This window comes from Dermacentor variabilis, chromosome 4, assembly GCF_050947875.1.
Source record: "Dermacentor variabilis isolate Ectoservices chromosome 4, ASM5094787v1, whole genome shotgun sequence".
Taxonomy (NCBI): domain Eukaryota; kingdom Metazoa; phylum Arthropoda; class Arachnida; order Ixodida; family Ixodidae; genus Dermacentor; species Dermacentor variabilis.
In genome coordinates, this window is record NC_134571.1 from 234,536,097 (window position 1) to 234,563,117 (window position 27,021).

Below are 27,021 nucleotides of genomic sequence, written 5' to 3' on the forward strand. Positions count from 1 at the left end.
CACGATGGGGGACGCTGGGGCTGCCATTGGGGTTGCCTTCTCCACAATCTTCATGGTCTTCTCATCTAGAAGTCCGTGCTCCGGGGGCAGCTGTTGAAGACGGCGGCTTGCTCGATGCTCCGGGACTACGTTGGTGTTCTCTTTGAGGTCCGGGCTTGGATCACGGCTTGTCGGGGGCGTCCGGTACATGAACGAAAAGCACCTCCACCAGATGTCACGTGGTGGTGACGTTGAAGAACACAGTAGCAAATACTGTGAAAGACAAAACTAACTTTTATTGGGCGAACCTGTGTCCACAAAACAGGCTACACATATAGGACAACGATAGCGGCGAACACGGTCGGCGATCGGCGAAAATCTGATCAATGCATCAACCGAGTCGGCTTTTATACAGCAGTCGTTGAATGTTCCAGACTAATCGTTCGGGCCCGCGCGCCTTCCACAAAGTTCTACACCATTCGCGTCACGCGATGAGATCAGATAACACAAGGTTCGGTGACAACAGACAGCCGGGTAGAAGCATGGATAACTTTCCAGAAACTTCGGATACATGCAGGCGCGTCGCGCTGTGCGATTACATTTGTTAAGCGGCGAAATGTGGTCGCCCGATTAAGATGAGTACACGTGTCAATATGTACAACGGATACAAGCGCGGATCCTGCAGCACTTGACTTGATCACTGCTTTGCACTAAAGTCGCTTGATAATTTGAAAGTAACGACACTCTTTGAACTCTGCCACCGCCGCGCGACCTCCTTGCCTCCTCCTCGCCCCTTGTGCGCTCCCCCCGCGGTAACCAGTTTTGCCCCCGTTTTTTCTGCCCTTGAAAACGTGTGTATCTTGGGTTTTGCTTGTGTTTTTCTTTTTCGTTCGCACCATTTTCCTCCTGAGCACGGCTGGCTCGGCGCTTTAGCTCGGCGTAGCGAACGTTGTACGCCGTGTTTCCTGCTCTCTGTGCTAGCGCTATGCCGGGCTGTTGCGCATATAACTGCAGCAAGAAGCCTCAAGATGGCTATGCCGTTTTTATGATACTACAAGGAAAGCGTGACCGCTTGCGCAGGAAGCAGTGGCTGCGTGACATTGGCCGAAAGAACTTTATTCCGACAAAGAACAGCGTTGTTTGTGAGCTGAGGCGTCTTTCTTAAAACTCGTAGCACAGCATCCCGTAATGCTGCTTTTTTTTTCGTTCTTCCGGCCTGCTCACCAGCGCTTTTGTTGCGGTTCTCCTTAGTATGTTTAATATTCCCCTCGCACGTCACTAACTGTTGTTATTCAGTCGGAAGTGCAGCATTATAGATTCTGCTTTGCGCCCTGAAAAAATTTGTGGCAAATATACCCGTATATTGCAGGTGATAAGCGTTAGCTAGTCAACATTGAGTTGTTTTTTTAGTTTTAAGCCGAAAGCCTTTAGATCTCTATATTTCAAGGTCGCGTTGTAAACTGGAAGTATCACGTGACCCAAGGAAGGCCTGAGGTGACCCAAATCGTGTCCACCCCTGTATAAGAGAATGATTACCCAATTAATGAATAATTAGTGATTGACATAAGGTAGATGAGGGAGGATTAATGTGATTAGAGTGTATTAAAGAAGAATAAGGTGGATTAGAGTGCGTTAAGAAGGATTAAGATGCATGAATAAAGATTAAGGTGGGTGGAGGAGGATTAAGGCAATTTATGGTGGATTACTGTGAAGGGTTGATGAAAGGGTATTAGGACCAATTAGGGTGGAATAGGGTGCATGAACTAGAATTAGGGAGGATTAAGGTGGATAAAGTAAGATTAAGGTCCATTAATGTGAATTAAGGTGAATTAGGGTTGATAAAGGGGGATTAAGACCGATTAGGTTGGATTAGTGTATATTAAGGGGGATTAGGGACCATGGAGATGGATTATGCTTGATAAAGGTGGATTAGGTTGTATCAAGGTAGATTGGGACTATTAGGCAGGATAACGTTGGATTAAGGTGTATGAATAAGGATTAAGGTGGATGGAGGATTAAGGTGAATTATGATGGGTGCGGATTGATAAAGGAGAATTAAGACCATATATGGTAGGCTAAGGTGCATTAGGGGCGATATACGTTGATTAGGTTGTATTAAAGTGGATTGGGAGTACTAAGCTGGATTAAGGTGGATGAAGGAGCATTAAGGTGGATTAGGGTGGACTTAGGTGAATTAGGGTTCATTGAGTATTAAGACCGATTAGACTACCACAATCCTCCTAATGCACATTGATCCACCGAATCCACATTCATCGACCTTAATCCTCCTTCATTTACTTTAATCCACCATAATCCACGAGAGTCCTCCTAAATGCACCCTAATCCACCTTCATCGACCTTAATCTACTCTAACCCTCTTTAATGCACTTTAATCCTCCTTAATCAACCCTACTGCTTCCTCATTAACTTTAATCCACCCTAATCCACTATAATCGTCCTTAATTCACCTTAATCCACATTTATTTACCTTAGTCCACCCTTATCCTCCTTCATTCACTTTAATTCACTTTAGCCCACTATAATCCTTAATGCACCTTAATCCTTCTTAATCCACCCTCATCCTCCTTCATGCACTTTAATCCACCCGAATCCACTATAATCGTCCTTAGTGCACCTCAGCGCACCTTCATCCACCCTAATCCACCTTCATCGACCTTAATCCAACCTAGTCCTCCTTTATGCACCTTAATCCACTTCCATCAACTTTAATCCACCTTAACGCTCCTTAATACACCCGAATTCATCTTAATCCAATCACTAATCATCATTACTTTGCTAATCATTAATCATCTCCTATGCGCAGCTGCACATGCTTTGGTTCGCTTCCTGCCTTTTTTTTTGGTCACGTGATATTTTCTGTAGCTCACTAGATCAGACGCACGAAGTAAAGCATCTGATCATGTGACAGAAAAATTGTCTGGAGCATAGAACTCACTCCAAAGCTCCCTTTACATCGGTATACCCCGTTCATACGGCTTTAAGAAAAAACCAACCTCCTCATAAACGTTCCCTTCAGCATTATCAATGCTGTTATTAGCATTTCTCAAAATTTTGAATCCCAGTGGGGCGCGCAGCTGGCCCAAAAGAACACGCCTCCATAGAATCCTGCGGCCCGTCCGCGGGAGCCCAGGAGGAATAGCGTGCCGTGCGCAGCCGGCGGGTGAGGAGAATCAAGGAGGAAAGCGCCGTGAGGAGGAGAGTGTCGCTACTTTCAAATTATCAAGGGGCTTTACTTTGCACATAACCATGGTTGCTTAGTGGCTATGGTGTTGAGTTGCATAGCACGAGGTCGCGGGATTGAATGCTGGCCATGGTGGCCGCATTTCGATGGGGGCAAAATGTGAAAACACCTGTGTATTTAGGTTTAGATGCACTATAAAGAATCCCAGGTGGTCGAAATTTCCAGAGTCCTACACTACGGCGTGCCTCATAATGAGAAACTGGTTTTACCCCGTAAAACCCCATAATTTAATTTAACATAACCATAATTTGTGACGTGCATGTCGGCCATGGTCGCGCCGAAAGTAAAGAGTGGGAGCCTTTTTATTGTCAGGTTCAGCATCATTTGCTACTTTTCAAAGGTTCTGAAATCGTGAGGGCTGTGCCAAACTTGCACGAGCCCCTCCCCCCTCTCTGTGGCCATCTGCTCTGCATGCATGTCTGCAGTCGGGCAGCAAGCACACCAGTCACATGACACTGTGTAAATTTACAGCTAGTCTTGGGACAGATTGCTTGAAGCTACAACGAGAATGTGTACCTCTGAATGCTGGGAATGCACCCACCATCTCCTGTCACACTATGAGCACTAATGCGCCTAATAATTGTACCGACAAGCCTTCGGAGCTATTTCAGACATCCCTGTGGCGATTTGAGCCATTGGGGTCAATAAAAGGAAGTGCTGCGAAAGGTCGGTTGTGTATCCGCTACAAAAGTTACGGTTTTACGCTGAATCATCTCGTACTTATTGTGCCGAGGGGACATGACACACAGGAAGCCGACAAACAACTCACAACGAAAGCAAAGGTGCGGAATGGTGCGAACATTGTTCTCCACCGCCATAACAAACATTGTGACACAATGCACAGAGGCATCTCATCTTGGCACTGTTCATAGACGCAGTCTCTTTTCGAGCTTCTTGCATTGTTATTGGACGTAATTCACATTTTTTCTAGTGTGGTAAAGCATATCAAAGCACATCTGTCATTCAGAATGCGCATAAGACATTTGCCATCACTTTTTGTCTTTTGCCCTGACAGCGCAAATTATTCTAGCTCATTTGTAATTTTAGGTCTGTCTTGCACCCAGACACATATCTTTGTTCTCTTTAGCCTACAAAATTTTATTTAATTGTTTACAAAAGTAGGTTCCTTGCCTATTAAAATATAAATGTTTGCAACATACCGTGCATGATATACCGTCCGTGGGGAGGCGAGATCATTGGTCACTGTTGGCTTTGTGCATTGCTCCACTGTTCAGCAGCACTTAGTGATTGCACTGTAATAAGCTTTGCCAAATGGCTAGACATTACTGCTGTACTACTCCAAGTGTTTCAAAAAGAGCAGTCTTTCTGCTCCGAAACTACTTCAAAATGTTGGTGTGACTGCTCCCAAACTGCTCCGAAACGACATTTTCAGTGCTCCAAAAATTGCTCCAAATCCTAAACTGGCTTGACCACCACTAATTGTGGCAGAATCCAGCTCACTATGTAATGCATTAGCACTTATAAACTACTTGACAGTAATGCATTAGCACTAAATAAAAAAACTAAAAAAACCTGACAGTCACTTTAGCATACGCCAATGAGGGTGAAGGTGAAATCCTGCATGCTCAAGAGATATTCATTAAGTTACTTGACATTCTTATTCGAATGCATTGTTACTTCTTAATACAGTAGAACCCCATTCATATGTTTTTCACCGGACCGGGGACAAAAAACGTAACAGCTGGGAAAACGCAACAGTGAGGAAAGCTCCGAAAATGAATGAAAAAAGTGCAGCTTAAACTATAGACAATTTAATTCCACAGAGTGCGCTTAGGAGTTAAAAGATTCCAGAATGGTGGCTTGCCGTTTCTTTCACTCGCTAGAAGTCACTACACGTTTCTCAATAGCCTGGAAGGCCGCACTGCTGTCAGCGTCGCTGTGAGGTGCCTGCGGAGGAGGTCGAGAGCCGCGACGGCTTCTCCAAAGCTAAAATTTGGCAACTCCCCGGCATCATACGGCTCGTGCTCCTCGTCGTCACCGCGCCACGGCAATGGCAACGGACGAATCCGCGGGAAATTTCGCCCTCTTTGGCGTAGTCATGCGGCGGAGCAACACCGGAGTTTGCGGAGCAACGCCAACTTCTGGCTTCACTTTAGCTTCACAAAGAGTGACGTGTGGGCCTCTCCGCCTCTCCCAACCCGTCCAAAAACCACGCGGTGACCGTAACCACAGTGATGATAGTGAGAGCATTTTTCACGAATGGCCACTTAGTGGCGGCCTCTCGAACTGGCGTGCGGCTTCTTGCAGCCAGTTCTATAGCCAAGCCTGGCCAAAACTCGTCAAAAGCCAAAATGGTGGTTGGAGCGCGTTGCCTACTTTAGCCCAGGCGGGTTCGGCGTGCTAAGTTGCGACGTATCATGCGGGAATGTTTTCAAAGCTACTACGTAACAGCGGGGTTCCTTATACATTGGATCCTATGGAAGCAATGCCGGGACCGGATGAAAACGACGTAGCAGCCGGGAAAACGCAGCAGTGAGGAACGTAACAGCGGGGTTCTACTGTACTAGCTTTTTATGACCAAAGGTTGTGGGTGTGACACCCACCAAAGGTAGAAGGTGCGACTCCCACCTAAGGTCATGGGTTCGAGTGTCCTAATTAACTATATATTATTTAACTGTGCCTTAATTAACTTCATGGTGCAGCAACGGCATAGAGGTAGAGCATCCGCCTTACGTGCAAGAGGACCGTGGTTCAAATCCCGGTGCCGCGCAATTTTCCACCGGATAAAAAAAATCCCCGTGTTGATAAAATTGCATAAACAGGCCTGGAGTGTGGCCTGATCCCAGGGACCAGAACCGGTAATGCACTCCCTCATCAGAGCAGGATTGGCCATTATGCAACTTGCTCAGCTTTCTGTCGTTCTAAGGATTGGCCACCCTGGTGCAGTACTTGGCCACAACCTCCTACATGAATACAACAATCAAACCCCAGCCCTTAGTCCCCAGCAGCTGCAAAGCAACTGACCACGGCAGCGGTCAGACCTGTGACGCAGCAGAGCATACTAAGAATCTCTGGATCCGGACAGGTCGCCATTGGAATGTTTAACCTGGTAACGTTTAACGTTAGAACCTTATCTAAGGAGGTGAGTCTAGCAGTGCTATTAGGAATTAGCGGGATATAATAGGGCTCTGTGAGGTTAAGAGAACAAATGAAGCATGTACAGCGCTAAAAAGCGGGCACGTCCTGTGCTACTGGGGCTTAGCGGAGAGACGAGAACTAGGAGTCGGATTCCTGATTAAGGATATGACTGGTAACATACAGGAATTCTACAGCGTTAACGAGAGGGTGGCAGGTCTTGTTGTGAAACTTAATGAGAGGTACAAATTGAAGGTCGTACAGGCCTATGCCCCTACATCCAGTCATGATGACCAGGAAGTTCAAGGTTACTTCAGCTATTTTTGCAATCATACAGTCAAACAGTCCTATCACTAACAATCTCAGCAAGTGTAAAAAAATGATTTTTATTAAAGATATTTCTCAAAAAGTGATAATGAGTACTGGGTTACAGTTTTATCGGCCAGCTTATTCCAATCTACTATAGTTCTAGGAAAAAAGGAGTACTTAAAGCAGTTGCCATGTGTTGTAAATTGAGTTACAGCTAGTGAGTGTCGCTGTCTGGTAGCGTAACCTGTTGTATAGGTGGTAATGTGAGATGTATCGATGTTGTAGTGACCATTTATTAGTTGGAAAAAGAATTTTAAACGACATAAACGATTTCTATCACTTATAGAAAGCAAGCCGCTCCGAGATAAAAGGTTAGTAATAGAACTACGCCCATATGTATTGTACATGAATCGAAGTGCCTGTTTCTGTAAGCTTTCTAGCTTTCCAATATCGGTTTTAGTGTATGGGTCCCATATAACTACAGCATATTCTAAAACGGGGCGGGCAAGTGTTTTATATGCCAATAGACGTACTGTTAGCATGGAGGATTTTAATACGCGTCTTAGAAGAAACAACTTGCGGCAACAGTTTGCTGTTACTGTGTCAAAGTGCTTTAACCAGGAAAGAGCCTTTGTTTTGTACAAGCCAAGGTACTTACATTCCGTTACCTCTGACAAAAAGTGTTTTTTGTGCCATAGCAATATAGCAGTGGCTTCTTTTTTAAAGTTATCTGCATATATCCTTTCTTTTCTAAATTGATACACATTTGCCATTGTTCACACCACTCAACTACCTTACTAAAATACCTGTTTAACCTGAGTTGGTCTTCTTCCATTGTTATTTCATCGTGCAGAACAGTCGTCAGTGTAAAGCCTGATTTTAACAGAGAGCTTAGTGACAATACTATTTATATATAACAAAAAGAAAAGGGGGCCAAGAATGGATCCCTGTGGGATGCCAGAATCGACAGCAGCTATATCAGAGGTTGTTTTATTTACAGTAACAAACTGATGGCGGTTTGTAAGGTGGGCTTTAATCCATGCTAATATTTTATCAATTTTAAGCACAGCTCCTAGCTTAGGAAGCAAGTTAACATGAGACACCCTAATAAACGCCTTGCTGAAATCCACGAATATTGCATCTGTTTGTTTCCCTTTGTTTACATTGCTAGCAAAGTCATGTATGATTTCAAGTTGTTGAGTAGTCGTCGAAAGGCCACATCTCAAACCATGCTGCTTGCTTATAAAAATGTTATGTTCATCTAGAAAACCAGTTATATGTTTATGAATTATATGTTCTAAGAGCTTACAAGATGTTGATATTAATAAAATCGGTCTGTAAATTTTGATGCGAGATTTATCCTCTGATTTATGTAACTGTTTTATTCTAGCAATTTTCCAGTCTTCCAGTAATGATCCTTCGTTGACTGACCTTGCAAATAGAAAGTACAGGTATTTTGCACACCATTCAGCTTAATGCTTTAATAAACAGTTCGGAATCATCTGGTCCTGGAGATTTTTTACTGTCAAGCAAGAATTAATTTAGAATACCCTGTTCCGAAATAACAATGTCTAGAAGGTAAGGAAGTTCAGCAGAAAAGCATGGTAAACGGTATTAAAGCGGAAAGTTAAGTGAGTTGGTATACTTTCATAATGGGAACAGTGCGAACAAGACGGCAACGGAGTGAAAGGACACGGGACAAGCGCTGACTCACAACTACGTTTACTGAAACACACATCAGGTATATAAGTGACACAAGCAAATCACATGGTCAATTGAGGAATGCACAACCGGGCCATGTGTACACAGGGCATCTGTTACCGTACCGAGCTATCTAGGTACGTTAATTCCTGCTGAGAAAGCATGATCGAAGGCTGGCTAATGCACCACGAGCCGTTCCGCTCAATACAGATGCCCTGGATACACGTGGCCTGGTTGTGCGTTCCTCGATTGACCATGTGATCGCTTGTGTCGCTTACCAGATGTGTGTTTCAGTAAATGTAGTTGTGAGTCAGCTCTCGTTCTGTGTCCTTTCACTCCATTGTCATCTTGTTCGAGCTGTTCCGATTATGAATCATGGTAAACAGCCATCATCACTTGTGTACGCATTCTTAAAATGGTTATTAAAAGCAGAACACACAGTTTTCTCATCCCGCACACTATCACCATATATAACAAGGGCGTCGAAGACTTCTGTCAACCAATGGACCAGGCAAGACTTCATAAAGGCTACTCAACAATAGACCATATTCACACTATCAATCAGGTGACAGAGAAATGTGCGGAATATAACCAACCCTTATGTATAGGTTTCATTTATTGCGAGAAAGCGTTTGATTCAGTCGAAACCTCAGCAGTCATGCAGACATTACGAAATGAGGGTGTAGACTAGCCATATGTAAAAATACTGAAAGATATCTATTGCGGCTCTACAGCCACCGTAGTCCTCCATAAAGAAAGCAACAAAATCCCAATAAAGAAAGACGTTAGGCAGGGAGATACGATCTCTCCAATGCTATTCACAGCGTGTTTACAGGAGGTATTCAGAGACCTGGATTGGGAAGAATTGGGGATAAGAGTTAATGGAGAATACCTTAGTAACTTGTGATTCGCTGATAATATTGCCTTGCTTAGTAACTCCGGGGACCAATTCCAATGCACGCTCACTGACCTGGACAGGCAAAGCAGAAGGGTGATTCTAAAAATTAATCAGCAGAAAACTAAAGTTATGTTTAACAGTCTCAGAAGAGAACAGCAGTTTACGATAGGTAGCGAGGCACTGGAAGTGGTAAGGGAATGCACCTACTTAGGGCAGGTAGTGACCGCGTATTCGTATCATGAGACTCAAATAATCAGGAGACTAAGAATGGGCTGGGGTGCATTTGGCAGACATTCTCAGGTCATGAACAGCAGGTTGCCATTATCCCTCTAGAGAAAAGTGTATAACAGCTGTGTCTTACCAGTACTCTCCTATGGGGCAGAAACTTGGAGGCTTACAAAAAAGGTTCTACTGAAATTGAGGACGATGCAACGAGCTATGGAAAGAAGAATGATGGGTGTAATGTTAAGGGATAAGAAAAGAGCAGATTGGGTGAGGGAACAAACGCGAGTTAATTATATCTTAGTTGAAATCAAGAAACAAAAAATGGGAGGGGGGGGGCATGGGCAGGACACGTTATGAGGAGGGAAGATAACCAGTGGTCATTAAGAGTTACAGAATGGATTCCAAGGGAAGGGAAGCGTAGCAGAGGGCGGCAGAAAGTTAGGTGGGCGGATGAGATTAAGAAGTTTGCAGGGACAACAAGCCCACAATTAGCACATGACCGGGGTAGTTGGAGAAGTATGGGTGTCACGCTCCGCCTGGGTTCCTGAACGAGGGAGGGCTCGAGGCAACCTCCGTTGGACAAATGCTCCGTAGCGTAGTGTTGGTGAACGATGACTGACTGCCGAGCAGCTGTGCTCGTCAGTGTTGATTGAAGTTACCATTATTTCATAAGTCTGGCAGGCCACCGAGCCTGGCGGGCCAACGAAGCTTGTTACACCCCCTTACCCCCAGTTTGTTTGTCAACAACGAACATCCAAGTTAAATGTGCAAGGCTCTGCCTTCGCCCTAGCTGGGACGCAGTGCCTGCTACCCAGGTGAGTAACGATCCGTTGACCTCCGCCGTCGAGTACTCTGCCTGGACACCGGTGTTGAGAGTCCAGGTGTGGCAATGCCGGGTGCTTCCCGAGACAGCCTCGCTCCATCCGGAGTGTCTGCAGTGGTCAGCCTTGTGAGTGGTGACGGGCTCGACATCGGCCCAACGGGCACTGCACCACTGGCAACGCTTGCCGCCTCCAAAGTGAACGGTGCTCCGCTGGAAGCGACTGGTGCTGCCGCTAGTCCTCTTGCGGGCTAGAACTCGGAAGTGGCAGTCGAGGGTGATGGCCAGGTTCTGAGGCGAGGTCTTAACATGGTCGGCGTGTCTGTGCCACGTGGCCCCGTGTGACATGCGGACGAGCAGCGATGAGGCGCTGGCAGGAGACACCATCTGTCCGGCAGACCTGGGTGGCCAGGACGAAAGTTCCTGGCGAAAACCAGAGCTCCCAACTCTGGCAAAAGCCCGGGACGACACCCTTGGTCAGCAGCCAGATTCTGCTTCAGCACCACTGTGTATCGGAGGTCCGGATGCAAGACGTCCAAGGGTGTTTTCACCATCCTACCCAGCAGGAGCTCACAGGGGGCACGGGCAGTGACATAGTGGGGTGTGGTCCGGTACTGAAACAATATCCAGGCAATCTGCGTCTGGAAATTTCCAGTCTGGCTCTTCTTGAGCTTGTCCTTGATGGTTTGCGCCACCCGCTCAGCTGCTCCATTTGAAGCAGAGTGGTATGGCGGAACCATCATCCAGTGGATTCCATTATTCGTCAGCCAGGCCAGGTACTCTGTGCCGGTGAATGCGGGACCATCGTCGGACACGATGACGTCTGGCAACCCCTGGGCGGCGAAGACCTGTTGTAGCGCTGCAGTGGTTGCGCCTGCTGATGGAGTGGTGACAGGTAGAACCTCCACCCACTTCGGAAAGGTGTCCACCACCACCAGGAAGTAATGGCCCTTGAAAGGTCCCCCAAAACCCACATGTACGTGGGACCAGGGTCTCTGTGGGAACAGCCAGGAGGTGATTTCCTCATGACGTGAGGTTCGCTGATGCTCCTGGGACATTTGGCAGCTCTGCACCATGTGAGCAATGGCCTGGTCCAGGCCAGGCCACCAAACATGGGACCGGGCCACCACGTTGGTCTTTCTATCCCTGGATGACCCGCGTGCAGCAACTGCAGAACCCTGGACCGGAGACATTGTGGGATCACCAACCTCAAACCCCACAGTTGGCAGCCCTGCTGCAACCTCAGCTCAGCGGCCTTGTGGCTATAGGCCTGCTAAACCAATTCCTCCCCACGGGACACCGCCTAGACCACCTGAGACAGGACTGGGTCCCGGCTGGTCGCTTGCGATACCGCAGATCTGGAGAGCACCTCCGGGTATGTGTGCTCCAGCATGAACACTTTAGCAGGTTCTGGAACAGATCAGGCGCCTCTGGCAGGGGCAAGTGGCTCAGGGCATCAGCAGGTCCCAGGTCCTTTCCCGGACGGTAAACCAGCTGGTAACTCTAAGCTGCCAGCCTCAAGGCCCAGCACACCACTCGAGGTGATGCCTGCACAGGAGCTGCCTGGTCAGGCCTCAGCAGCCCCAACAGCGGCTTGTGGTCTGTGACCACCTCGAACTTCCGGCGCCACAGATACTGGTGCAAGCGTTCGGCACGGAACATGAGGGCAAACCTTCCTTGTCCAGCTTGCTGTAGCGTTGCTCTACAGCATGAAGCCGACGAGAGGGAAACGACATAGGGCGTTCCTGGCCATCCTTGTCCCTGTGCGCCAGGACGGCACCCACACCGTACAGCAACGCATCTACGGTCAGGACGACAAGCTTGGAAGGATCAAAGTGTGCCAGCCCTGGATCCTTGGTGATTAGCTCCTTGCTGCGCTGGAAGGCCCGGTCCTGTTCCTTCTTCCATAGCCATTGCTGACCATCTTGAAGCAGAAGATGGAGCGGCTGTAGATGCTCCGACAGGTTTGGCAGGAAACTCCTGTAGAAGTTGATGAGGCAGAGGTAGCTCTGAAGCTCCTTCTTGTTCTGGGGCTTAGGCGGTTTGAGCACAGCATCAACTTTGTGGGGAGGCGGGGCTAGGCCTGGCTGGGAAATGACATGTTTCAAGTACTTAACACTGGGAGCCAGGAAAATGCACTTTTCCAGCTTGAACTTGAGACCAGCGTCCTGCAGTCGTGCCAGAGCGTTGTGCAGGTTCTGCAGGTGGTCCCCGTCGTCGCTGCCAGTAATCAGAATGTCATCCAAATACACCGCCACGTGCCTCATGCCCCTGAAGAGGTTGTCCATCTCCTTCTGAAATATGCCCGGGGCTGAGGCTACGCCAAACGGTGAGCACGTGTCTTGGAAGACCCCCAAAGTTTTCGATATTGTGACATCCTTCTGGGAGGCATCCTGGAGCACCAGCTGCGGTTAAGCATTTCTGAAGTCGAGCTTGGTTAACTTCTGTGTACTGCACAATGCTGACGAGAGATCTTCAATCTGGGGCAACGGGTACTTCTCAACGGTAACGACAGTGTTCTTGATAACATTGAAATCCCCGCACATCCTGACACTGCCATCTCGCTTGAGGACTGATATGGTGGGAGCGGCCCGTTCAGATGTCTGGGCACCACGATGCCCTCTCACCGTAACCGTTGCAGCTCCTGGGTGACCCCGTCCTTCCCAGGAATGGCAGTGTGCGAGCCTTGAAAAAAACGTGGCCGGGCGCCCTCAGATACATAGATGTCAGCTGTCGTGCCGACGATTGTGCCCACCCCTGGCTGGAACAGGGACTTGAACTCGGTCAGGAGGCTGGGGACGCCTTTCACCGCATGCAGGCTTCCTGGTACTCTGGCAGACGAACACCCAGTGTATGAATCCAGTTTCGGCCCAGCAGTGTCGGCGACGACCCCTTGGTTATGTAAGGGGGAAGGGTTGCCTCGCTGTCGCCAAAGCGAACGCTGACCTGTGCCTGACCCTGGACCTGGGAGAGCTGCCTGGAGTAGCTGCGCAGCATCACGCCCAATGGACACGCCGGGAAATGTACATTTGAACTGTTTCCCGGCCATTACTGACACGCTGGCCCCTGTGTCCAGCTCCATGGAAATGGGGTGCCCACAGACTTCAGCGGTCAGCATGTACGGCAGCACAGACAACAGAACAAAGCCTGTGTGCCACATGTCAAAAATCCGAGGGTCCTCGGCCACAACGTGGAGCCTGGCCGCGGTAAAACTTGAGCCTGCTGCCGCACGCCCCTGCCGCATACGCTTGCGACGGCTACCCTGGCCGCGGGCTTGTGTGGTAATTGGGTTTGAACCAGGCTGCTGCTGCTGCGTGAAGCATTGTGCTTGAGAGAACTGGCACTTTGAAGCGGAGTGGGTACCACCACAGCGACGACAGGCACTACCCTTTGTCACCAAATTGTTGACCGCCGCTTCCGCCAACGGTGAGCCAGTCGCACGGGCAATCTCGCCGGTGTCCTTGGCGGCAGTTTCCATTGCCAGCGCTGCCTTCACGGCATCGGGCAGCGAGGGATCGGGAAACTGCAGGAGTCGCGTCTGCATGGCGGGGTTGTTGATGCCGCAGACGAAACGATCCTGGAGCAGTGAGTCCAGCTGGTCCCCGAAAATGCAGGCACTCGCTTACCCCCGTAGCGCAGCAAAGAACTGCCCGAGGCTCTCTCCTTCCCGCCGGCTCCGATTGTTAAAAACAGAAACGCTCCATTAGTGTGGATGGTGCTGGGTTGAAATGTGAGCGCAGTATGGCGAGCAGCTCACCCAGTGTCTTAGCATGCGGCGTGGCTGGTTTGAGAAGGTCGAGCAGGAGACTGAAGATGCGGGTCCCGCAGCTGGTCAGGAAAATGTGCCGCTGTTTGGCCTCGGGTGTGTCGTTTGCTCGGAAGAACACTTGGACTTGTTCCTTGTAAATTGGCCAGGTGGACCCATCTCCCTGAAACAGCTCCAGCCTTCCGTACAGCGGCATGTGGCAGCGACAGGGAGCGGCGTTTCGCCGCTCGCAACAGCACTGGCTGATCCGTGGGTACTCGTCACCAGTGTCACAATCCGCCCGGGCTCGTGAAATAGGGAGGGCTCGAGGCACCCTCCGTTAGATAGACGCTCCGCACCGTGGTGGTGACAAACAATGACTAACCCCGAGCAGCTGTGCTCATCGGTGTTTATTGGATGTGGTGCCCAATGTTGCCTATACCAAGCATGGTAGGCCACCGAGCCTGGCGGGCCAACGAAGATTATGCCCGAGGGGGCGTCGCTTGCTCTAATAGGAGAGGCCTTTGCCCTGCAGTGGGCGTAGCCAGGCTGATTATGAGGATGGCATACTTGGTGGCCCAAGATGGGTCCGGGGGTTGGTTTCAAACGCTGTAATAGATAGATAGCGCCCAGAAAGTGCATGAAGTATCATAAATATGCTAATGCTTAAAAAATAAAGGTGGGTTTTCTGCAATGCCAACTAGGCCAAACTGAAGTTCTTCTGTTCTCCTTCTGCGTGTATTTCCCATGAACTTGCTGGCCACCACAGTGTGCTGGATCCAATGTTGCAGGAGGCAAACAAGGCCCTGCAGGACTACCTGGGGCAGCAAAGCCGCCACTTCAACTGCAAGGCCTCCTTTGTGGGCTCGGGCAAGAACCGCTTCCAGATCGAAGTGCCCGAGTCCTGTGCCCGGCGTGCTGACTCTTCCTACCAGCTTCAGGGACAGCGCAAGGGCTACAGGTAGTTGTGGTCAATGCAGCTGAGCACACACTTGCCTGTTCACACTGCCAGTATATACCAAGTGCGTGTTCTTCTTTTAACTATACAAATTTTTAAAAAATCACTTGTGGCACTTAGCATAATTCTAGTCATTGTACTAGTTTACTCAAGGGCTAACATTACATCCCGTGCCAACGAATATAAATGCATAATCGACTAAATAAAATTGCACTAATTAACTTTTTAATGAATTGCCTTACGGCTCATATACCCATTAACAAATTGGTGCTGATGAAGCGTTTGCAAAGCGTATCCACTTAGATTTCATATTTAGGATGACACCAGTTTTGAGATATTTGTTTGAGATATTTATTTATTTACTTATTTATTTATTTATTTATTTATTATACCCTCAGGGCCAAAGGCATTACAGAGGGGAGTGGGTAATATAGGTTACAAAGACAATAAATACAATACAGTGAATTTTGTTAGGACATAATTTCAACATTCTCCAAAACAAACAAAGGTTGTTAGTGCATCACGAAATCGTTGGTTATCCTCGATGGCTGCAATATCGGGAGGGAGGCGGTTCCATTCGACAGATGTCTGGGGAAGGTATGACTGAAAACAAGCTTTAGTTTTGCATTTTTGAATGCCAACCTTGTGCCGATGATCAGTGCGATGGGAGATGTATTCTGGTGGTGCAATAAGATCGCCATGTAGCGTGACGTGATGATATACCTTGTGGAATAGAGTGAGGCGACTGATTTTCCGACGAGATCTTAAAGATGGGAGAGAAAGGTTAGTTTTCATGGCTGTGATACTTGCAGTACGGTTGTAATTTGAAAAAATGAAGCGAACGGAGTTATTTTGTATAAGTTCAAGAGAATATATAAGATTTTCATGCCCAGGGTCCCATATAGATGACGCGTATTCAAGTTTAGGTCTTATTAGTGATTTATAAAGTAGGAGTTTTAAGGACGAAGGAGCAGCAGAGAAGTTGCGACGTAAATACCCTAACATGTGATTAGCGTTATTGGTAACGTATTCAGTATGGGCATTCCATGTTAAGTTTCGTGATATATGTACGCCTAGATATTTATATGATGTGACGGAATCAAGAGGAATGCCATTAAGACAATAAGAAGAAGGGGGAGTGCTAGAGCAGCGAGAAACACGCATGAACTTACATTTGTTAATATTTAATTCCATTTTCCAAGTTTTACACCAGTTAGAGACCAAATTAAGATCGGTCTGGAGAGTATTAATGTCGTTGAGGTTACATATTTTGCGGAAAATTACACAGTCGTCAGCAAGAAGGTGGCTGGCAGAAGATAGGGTGGACGGAAGGTCATTAATATAAATTAAGAATAGAAGGGGTCCGAGGACGGATCCTTGTGGTACACCAGATAGTATGTTAGTAAGCGGTGAAGTTGTGCCATTAGTGAAAACAAACTGCCTGCGGTTGAGAAGGAAAGATTAAGATGACTTAATTTATAAAGCAACAATTGATGGCATACTTTGTGTCGTAGTCTGCAAAACAATTGTGTCGTAGTCGACATGCCAGGCAGGATGCGGTTGGGGTACGTCTAGAAAAACCATAGCCAAGGCAGGGAACAGAACGTGGATCATCGTGGGAAGTGACACCTGCATGTAGAACATCAGTGGGTTAGCGTGCTGTATTGAAGCACAGCAGCCGGGCCCACTATTCTCAAGTGGCCTTACAGCCAAGTCTCCCGGAAGCAGCGCCATTCACCCTTTAGTTCACAACAGCCAATCTTGCATCCATAAGATCCTTCAAATCACTGATGTGTGAAAGCCACTAGATGCAAGGCAACCCCATTCTTCCATTCTTCATACTTCATAACAAAGCACCACGCAAGAGAAACTTCGATGACGACATATCTTATTTTGTTGTAGCGCAAGCTGAACAAGGACAACAGAAAGGCACATCTGATACAGAGCGCTAACTTTCAACAACAGATTTATTTCCCGTTCTTGTCACTATATATACACCCTCGAAACGTCATACAGCACATGTAAAATTTCAGTAAAAATGAACAAAAAAATAAACCGGGAACCACACATAAGCAGTTTTCTGACTCGCATATTCACAGACATGTACACATTCAGTGCGAACAAAGATAATTGAGCTCTTTTGAGAAAAATGAAATGGAAGGTTTACTGACGCATGCGTTGCCGAATGTTGATATGTGTCTAGCTTCTATTATCAAGCATGTCATCACACCTGCTTCTACTCATGATGACTGTTTCTTTAAATCTAGGTTTGCATTTGCATCTCTGGCAATGAATGGCAAGAAAGCTATCAGCAGCCATGTTGTTTACTTTGTTATTGTGTTCTCGTCGCATGTCATTTATGCATCTGCCTGTTTGACCAATGTAGGATCGTCCACACCTGCGATGCAATCAATGAATTTGTCTTTATGTTTTTTTTCACATGCGGTATGTGCGATTCTTTCTGGCCTTGGGTTTCTACATAGGCTGACCAATTTATTAGGGGCCAAAAATAGAATGTTGATGCCGGTCCTTCCGGCAATCTTCTTTAATCTATGGGAGAACCCGTGTATATAGAGGATGACAGCAACCTTTCTTTTGTCAGTGCTTGAACCATGCACCTGATCTGTACTGCTGTGCTGTGCCGAAAGACACCGCATGCATTGGCTTAAGCCGCACAGTACGGTGGCTACAAGCGTCATGGCAGCAACACAACTAAAAACAAGGAATCAAGAAAACAAAAAGTTGGTGGCGCGAGCACCGCCATGTGACTCTGCTCCACGAATAAGGATGTGCAGTCCTCATCGCCTGCCCTCGCTGGAGGGCTCTGGTCCAAAGATAGATGAATGCCACTGCCTTTAGTTTTATTGAGGGGGCTTAGTGGCAGTAGTATCGGATTGAGAAGGGGAATGCAGCCAATGTTTATAGTTTTGCGTAGTGATGTTACAATAGCAGTATGTTTCATATCATGAGAAGCCAACAAACGAAGACACCAAGGAAGACATAGGGGAAATTACTTGTATTTCATCATCACCATAATCTTCATCATCAGCCTATTTTATGTCCGCTCAGGACAAAGGCCTCATCCCCTGCGATTTCCAATTATCCCTGTCTTGTGCCAACCGATTCCAACCAGCGGCCGCAAATTTCCTAATTTCATCGCTCCACCTAGTCCTCTGCCGTCCTCGACTGCATTTCTCTTCTCTTGGTATCCATTCAGTAACCCTAATGGTCCAATGGTTGACTACCCTGCGCATTACATGACTTGCCAAGCACCATTTTTTTCTCTTCATGTCAATTAGAATGTCGTCTATACCTGTTTGCTCTCTGATCCAAACTGCTCTCTTTCTGTCTCCTAAAGTTATGCCTGGCATTTTTCATTCCATCGCTCTTTGCGTGATCCTTAACTTGTTCTCAAGCTTCTTTGTCAGTCTCTAAGTTTCTGCGCCACATGTCAGCACCGGTAAAATGCTCTGATTGTACACCTTCCTTTTCAATGATACTAATGGCAAGCTTCCAGTCAGAAGCTGACAATGTCTGCCATATTCTATCCAACACATTTTTATTCTCCTATGAATTTCCTTCTCATGATCAATGTTTCCTGTGATTGACCTAGGTAAACTACTCCTTCACCGACTCTAGAAGCTGACTGGCGATCCTGAATTCTTGTTCTCTTCCCCAACCATTCGTCATTATCTTTTCTTCTGCATCTTAATCTTTAACCCCGCTCATACGCTCTCTCTGTTAAGGCCCTCTATCATTTGTTGCAACTCATCTGTAGTGTTGCTGAATAGAGCAATGTCATCGGCAAATCGAAGAGATATTCACCGCCAATCCTTTCTCCTAAACCTTCCCAGTTTAGTAGCTTGAGTGCTTCTTCCAAGCACGCAGTGAATAACATTGGAGAGATTGTGTCTCCTTGTCTGATGGGTATCTTCCTACTTTTATTGTGTAGAATTAAGGTGGCTGTGGAATCTCTGTTGATATTTTCCAAGGTATTTATGTAAGCGGTCTGTACTACTTAATTACGTAATGCCTGTATGACTGCTGGTATCTCTACTGAATCAAATACCTTTTCGTAATCTATGAAAGCCATATAGAGAGGTTTATTGTACTCTGTGGATTTCTCAATTACCTGATTAATCGCATGGATGGGATCCATTGTAGAGTATCCCTTCCTGAACCCAGCCTGTTCCCTTGGTTGACTAAAGTCCAGTATTGCTCTTATTCTATTCGAGGTTATTTTGGTGAATATTTTATATAATACTGGGAGTAAGTTAATGGGCCTATAGTTTTTAAATGCTTTAACCTCTCCCTTTTTGTGGATTAGTATAATGTTTCCATTCTTCAATTTTATGGGACCCTTGCAGTCGATAGACACTTTGTATCTAGAGCCGCCAGTTTTCCAAATGTTATGTTTCCTCCATCTTTAAATAAATCAACTGTTATTCCATCTTTTAATGCCGCTTTTCCTCGTTTCATGGCTTGCTAGGCCCTCCTGACCTCATCACAAGTTATAGGAGGAGTTTCTGTGTCCTGTTCATTGCTGTTTCTAGTAGAGGTATCCTGATTCCTCTGGGTACTGTACTGTACTGTACTGCACTGTACGGTACTGTACAGGTCAGTATAGAATTCTTCCGTGGCTTTTACTATACCTTCGAGATTCCTGATGATACTACCCTGCTTATCTTTCAGTGCATACATCTTAATTTGTCCTATGCCAAGTTTCCTTCTCACTGATTTCAGGGTGTGTCCGTCTTTTGCGGCGTCTTCTGCCTCTCTCACATTATGATTTCGAGTATCCCTTATTTTCGCCTTGTTAATCAGTTTACAGTCTGCAAATTCTATCTTATCTCTTGAGTTGGACACTTGCATTCTTTGTCGTTTCTTTATTAGGTCCTTTGTTACTTGGGATAGCTTGCCTACTGGTTGCCTTGGTGCCTTGCCTACCACTTCAATTTCTGCCCCTGAAACCAGTGTACTAGTTACAGTTTGATTCATTAGCTCTATGTCATCTTCATCTCTCTGTTCTAATGCTGCATATTTGTTGGCAAGTGCCAGGCTGTATTTGTCTGCATTTACCCTTCCTGCCTCTAGGTTGGCCTGTTTCTTCTTGACCAATTTTAATCTTTCTCTCTTCAAATTGAGGTGAATCCTAGCCCTCACTAATCTATGATCACTGCACTTCACCCTATTACTTCTACATCCTGTACTATGCTGGGATCGGCAGAAAGTATGAAATCGATTTCATGTCTTGTTTCACAATTAGGGCCTTTCCAGGTCCACTTTCAGTTGCTACGCTTCCTGAAAAAGGTATTCATTATTCGAAGCCTATTTCTTTCTGCGAATTCTGTCAAAATATCTCCTCTAGCCTTTCTAGAATCACCGCCGTAGTTGCCAATTGTCTGTTCACCCGCCTGCTTATTCCCCACTTTTGCATTAAAGTCACCCATTACTACTTTATACCAAGTTCGCACTTTTCTCATTGCTAATTCAACATCTCCATAAAACAGATCTACTCCCTCATCGTCGTGGCTGCAGGTTGGAGCGTAGGCTTGTAATAGTTTTGATCTATACTTCTTAAGTTTTATTACAACTACGGCTACCCTCTCATTAATGCTGTAGAATTCGTCAATGTTGCCCACTATGTCCTTATGAATTAAGAATCCTACTCCGTATTGCTTCTTATCAGGGAGACCTCTATAGCAGAGAACATGGCTGTTAGTCAGCACTGTATAAGCCTCACCAGTTCTTCTAATCTCACTAAGGCCGATGATATCCCAAGCAATGTCTGATAGTTCCTCAAAAGTCCAGCTAAGCTAGCCTCACTTGAGAGGGTTCAGGTGTTAAATGTTGCAAGGGTCAGTTTCCATTAGCGGCGTGTCCGGACCCAGAGATTCTCAGCACCGCACAATGCGTTGGCGGGCTAGTTGGTGCGAATCCATGAATACTTTGATTAGCGCAAAAAGACAGACACAAGAAAGACGACAGGACAAGGCGCTACTCTCAACTGACGTCATTTTATTGTGTCACTCCTTTATAGACGCTCAAACCAGAGGAACATGCGCAGTGAGCACCATGCGGTGGAGCCACCAACATCCGATCCCAAGAGCGCACTCATGCGACAGAATCCAAAAAACCAAATTCAGCGCTGTACAAGGTTAAGGAAGGCACACTAATGCACTGTGACCCCAATGACTGAATGAAAAATGCTTCTGATAACTCTCGGGCGATGGTGTCACGACTCTTCTTCAAAATTGTGGTATCGCGAAACATGGGTTTGCACTTGCATGTTTTACAATGCTGAGCCAAATGCGAACCTGTGCCTGTTGGTATGGATTGCTCATGTTCTCTAAGGCGCTCGTTAACACAGCGGCCTGACTGCCCTACATACACTTTGCCACATGACAAGGGAATTTTATAAACCACACCGACACTGCAATCTACAAACTTCACGTGGTTCTTTTCACAATCAGGTTTTTTACTTGTTTTAGAAATACGGCTGCACAACATCGACAGTTTCTGAGGAGCGGAAAACACTACCGGAATTTTGTATCTAGTGGCGACATTCTTCAGATTGTGAGCCACTCTGTGGCAATACGGCACAACTTCAGGCCTTTTCTTTTGTGTGCTGCAGTTACTTTTATGCCGCTTCCCTTTCAGTTTTTGAAGCAATACCTCCGAGACCGACGTCACCACCACACTTGGGTAACCAGCAGCCTGCAGCCTATTTAACTGTGCAATGAAACTCATGTTCGCAGAGTGATGACAAGACTTCTTTAAGGAAGATTCTAAACACATCAAAGCAATGGTGCGTTTCACAGTCTTTGAGTGCGCAGACACGTAAGGTAAAAGTTCTTTACGTGCACGTGGCGAGTACATCCAACAGGCGTGGCCTGTTTGTAAGGACAGCTGCAAATCCAAAAACTGGAGTTTACCGTCCCTAGATAGCTCATGTGTGAAAGTTAAACCTTTGCCATTGTCATTGAACAGAGTTAAAATATCAGCTACCGTCACGGAGCATTCGTTGTTAGTCTGTTTTATCACAACAAGAAAATCGTCAACATATCTAAAAATTTGAACCGAGTCATTGTTTAAAGCACTCTTAAGGGCGCGATCGACAAACGATAAAAAAATATTACAAAGAGCAGGCGCCACGCATGAACCAATACACACACCATTTTTCTGGATAAAAAGGTTATTTTGGAACTGGATAAAAGTTGCACTTAAATAAAATTCAAGAAGGGACATGAAACCTTCCGAAGAAAACCCGGTCGCATTGCGAAAATCTACCTCGCCACTTTCTTCGATGCACGTCATCACACTGCGAAACAGCTCATCATGCGGTATCGAATAGGAAAGATCTTCGACGTCAATAGAAAAAATGTCGGCTACTGAAGGGTTGTCTTCCAGAAAGGAAACAACATCGAAAGAATCCTTTATGCCATAAGGATCGTCAATAGTTAAATGCTTCAACTCTTTTTGCAAAAAGCGGCTAACCAAAACCTGCCAACAGTTGTTTTCACTGACTTTTGTACGGAAAGGCACATCCGGTTTGTGCGTTTTCGCAGTGAAAAAACCTCTAGAGCAAGTACCTTACATTGTTTTACATTTTTCACAATCTTGGTGAGGCCTATATTTTCCAACAAAGAAATGGCTTTGCGTTTTACCTTTTGAGCTTTCTCATTTGCCAGAATGAAGTTCTTGTTGACAGCCTCAATGGCTTTTTTGTTGAAGACCACAGACGGAGCTATTACAAAACCGCCCTCTTTGTCACTCAGCAACAGCCGAAGTTCATTGTCTCTAAAGAAAGATACTGTCCTTTTGATCATAGCTGTCTAAGGTGGCGCGCTCCCAAAAAAGCCATTGAGGCTGTCAACAAGAACTTGAGACGTTTGGTCTCAAAAGAAAAGGCCTGAAGTTGTGCCGTATTGCCACAGAGTGGCTCACAATCTGAAGAATGTCGCCACTAGATACAAAATTCCGGTAGTGTTTGCCGCTCCTCAGAAACTGTCGATGTTGTGCAGCCGTATTTCTAAAACAAGTAAAAAACCTGATTGTGAAAAGAACCACGTGAAGTTTGTAGATTGCAGTGTCGGTGTGGTTTATAAAATTCCCTTGTCATGTGGCAAAGTGTATGTAGGGCAGTCAGGCCGCTGTGTTAACGAGCGCCTTAGAGAACATGAGCAATCCATACCAACAGGCACAGGTTCGCATTTGGCTCAGCATTGTAAAACATGCAAGTGCAAACCCATGTTTCGCGATACCACAATTTTGAAGAAGAGTCGTGACACCACCGCCCGAGAGTTATCAGAAGCATTTTTCATTCAGTCATTGGGGTCACAGTGCATTAGTGTGCCTTCCTTAACCTTGTACAGCGCTGAATTTGGTTTTTTGGATTCTGTCGCATGGGTGCGCTCTTGGGATCGGATGTTGGTGGCTCCACCGCATGGTGCTCACTGCACATGTTCCTCTGGTTTGAGCGGTCTATAAAGGAGTGACGCAATAAAATGATGTCAGTTGAGAGTAGCGCCTTGTCCTGTCGTCTTTCTTGTGTCTGTCTTTTTGCGCTAATCAAAGTATTCATGCATTCTTAGCACCCTCTGCTGCATTACAGGTCTGACCGCCGCCTTGGTCAGGTGCTCTGCAGCCACTGGGGACTGAGGGCCATGGTTTGATTGTTGTATTCATATAGGAGGTTGTGGCCAAAAACTGCATCAGGGTGGCCAATCCTGCTCTGGTGAGGGAGCGTCTTTGTTGAAGCTTAGTGGGCCTTCCTAATTTGGTTGTACCTGGATTAGTATAGCCCCACTCGCTCTCGGCATGTTTTGCCGGCGTGAGGCATCCCTCCAAGCCTGCAGATGTAGTGTACTGGAGGAGGTGAAATTCACGCTCACCGCCGTCAAATAAAAAAAGAAAGGGAGCTGGGAGATTCAAACTTTCGATTAAGGCAACCGAGCATTCGACATGGCTCAGTCAGATAATCCCGTAGGCGGCGAGGCTACCATCTCGCCCACAAGTAGAACCCAGAGGGCCCTACATGCCTAAAAACTTTGATTTGTCCGCTGTAAATGTGCTTTGCTGATCACGATGGGTAACTTGATATAAAACGATTTCTAAACGGTTCTGGCCTCACACACATGCGCAGGCGGTCATGAATTTGGCTAGGCAAAAGCTGTACAGGCACCTCCGACTTGTGTGAAAAGTAATATTGTGCACAATGCGCTCGCTTCGAGTCAGTTTAAGTCAATTTCGTGTATCTCAAATGCTTGAAAACATGTTTGAATGTTCCACGCAATAGGGGCTTTGCTGATCGCAGCAGGTGACACGGCATAGTATTCCTCAATGGTTCTAACATCGTAGTTTCGGAGTCACCCGTACGCATGCGGCCATGAACGCGGCTAGATATGCGATACATTTTTGGCGAACTTGATCAGTACTTGAATGTAGCGTGAAAACAAAAAGAAAGTGAGAAAAACAAAGTTTCAGTGCTTATCTGGAATTTTGCTAGTCGCGTATTGGCGTTACACCAAACAGGTCACGGTCTTGGCGGCCTGTCTTAAGCATTGGAGAAGTCATTCCTGATGAGGTGGAACTTGTACTTAAATGGATGAAAAAACAACTTGCCACAGGTGGCGAACAATACCACATCTTCGCATTACGCGTGCGATGCTCTAACCAATTGAGCTACTGTGGCGCTGTTTTCCCATCCACTTTCTTGGGTATTTATATGTTACTACTAGAACTAACCTTGGGCCAGCCTGCGCCACCACTCGCAAACCGTGGCGGCAGATGTGAAGCATCCTTTCTGCCGCAGGCGTCACATGTACATGATCTTTCTGGGTGAAGGTAACTGGTCAATAAGCCCGTACATGCTACCTGAAGGCATCAATGTTGCCGGATTTGAGACCCTCGTTATGGAAGAACAAGAAGAAAGTGGTTAATCGTCTCATCAGAAGCCAACAAACATGGGGGAAACTACTTGTACTTATTAATTGAATTAAAGATAGCAGTACAGTAAAACCTCGTTATAACGAAGTTGAAGGGGGGTCATAATTACTTTGTTATAACAAATAGTTCATTATAGCCACTATCTATTTTTATTCACAGTTAGCAAGCAAGAGAGAATGTACTCACCACCAAATCTCACAGCAGCCCACCACGCGTAAAAGAAAACGGCCGTCGCACGGAAAAAAAACAAGCGAAGAAAAGACAGCAAGGAATTGCTACTTGATTCACACCAAATGGGTCATCACTGATCGATCAACAGCACACCTGCTGGCGACTCACTTCCCAGAAAAAAAGTGCTTGATAGATTTTTGCCGCCCCTTCTTCAGGCAAATGATGGCTTTTTCAGCTGCAGCCCCTATTTCGAGTTCGTCCTGGCTGTCATCGTGAGTGCCAAAGAATCACCGCAGCAGGTCTGCCGCATCCAGCGCTTGTGCGTTCGTCGGTACGTCGGATTTGCCAATATTAGGCTCTGGGCTGTCGTCAACACATTCATCACTATTGTCATTAGGCAACCCCGTCACCGCGCGCACAATTTCCGCCTCCGTTAGCTCTTTCGTCGTCACCATGTCAGCATCGGAACCAACGTACGTGCAGAAGGCGTTGCTGTCTTGCACTACGCCGGTGTCAAGGAGAGCATGCCACGACGCTGGGGCTTGGTCGCCCGCGGCACCCTCATTGGCGGCAGCACCGAGATCTTCGCTGTAACCGCCGCCGCAGACGCCAAATGAAGCCTGCCGAAAGCAATTGACAATCGTGCTTGCCGGTACAGCCATCCAAGCAACCTTTAGCATCTCGATCGCCATGTCCAAGTCGATTGTCGACTCACACTTCACTTTATTTCCTTAAAGTCACCCACATGGGGGTGTTACATAAGGGGTATTCGTAATATGCTCATATTGAGCAGAATCTGGTCGGTCACACGCTTGTGGTAGCCCGACTTAAAGTGCATGATAACTCCTTGGTCGAGGGGCTGCACAACTGTAGTACAGTTTGGCGGCAAGAAGCGCAGTTCAATGTTTTTGAGCACAGTCTCAGTGTGGTGGGCCACGCAATTGTCCAGTATGAGGCATATCTTCCGGTTCAGCTTGCCCAGCCGCTCGTCCCACTCCCGCAGCCATTGTGCAAAAATTTACCTCGTCATCCAAGCCTTATGGTTGGACACATAACTCACTTGGAGCTTTCGTTTGCCTTTGAAGCATTATGGTGACGCACTTTTGCTGACCACGAGGGCCGGCACCTTTTCCGACCCATCCATGTTGGCAGAAAGCAACACGGTTATGTGAACCTTGCTCTGCTTACCGCCCTGGCAGTGTTCACATTTGAGGGCCGAGATTTTTCGCAGCAGCATCTGGTAGAACAGGGCTGTCTCATCCGTGTTAAACAAATCCTTGGTACTGTATTTTTCTAGCAGCTGTCCAACGTTTGTCTCCAACCACGCCACTGCAGCTTCGCGGTCGACAGACAGCACTTCTCTGCTGACAGCCCTGCCGATGATGTCATGGCGCTCCTTAAAACACTTCAGCCAGGCCACACTCCACAATATCGTTGTGCCCCATGATGCGTGCGAAGTCCCTCGCTTTGCGCTGCAACAGTGCCCCACTCACGGGAGTGCCGCTTGCTCTTGCATCCTAAAACCACTTGAAGACCGCCTTCTCTACAGCTTCGAAAGCGGGGGCTTGCAACTTCTTTCCGTCTCCTTTTACGCCACATGCAACAGCACTGGTGGCAGCTTCTTTGCTGCTCAAAATCGTCAACAGCGTGCTCAACGCTATGTGGAAATCTTTGGCTACTTTTTTCTTCTTCACGCTGGACTCAACGGTTTTCAGCAGAGCCACCTTCTGCTTGATTTATATTGTTTTGCACTTCCGTTTGCCATCGTCCATCTCCTTCCTGGCAACGGGAACTCGCACAAACGAACCGATAGAAACACTGATATCGTTGATGCGCACGGAGGCAACGATAAGCAACAAAATCGCAGTCAGTGCCGCCCCATGCACGCAGCGGAAGAGTGGGCGGCTCC

At 46.8% G+C, this 27,021-nt stretch overlaps 1 protein-coding gene across 1 annotated transcript in view; it reads left to right on the top strand.

Moving 5' to 3' along the window:
* The window catches only part of LOC142580213 (DNA mismatch repair protein Msh6-like), a 745,039-nt gene that overhangs the window by 488,087 nt on the left and 229,931 nt on the right, over positions 1-27,021 (top strand). Inside the window, exon 22 of the mRNA XM_075691108.1 lies at positions 14,827-14,996. Within this exon, the coding sequence (XP_075547223.1) occupies positions 14,827-14,996 (170 nt within the window). The remainder of the gene's footprint in view (positions 1-14,826; positions 14,997-27,021) is intronic.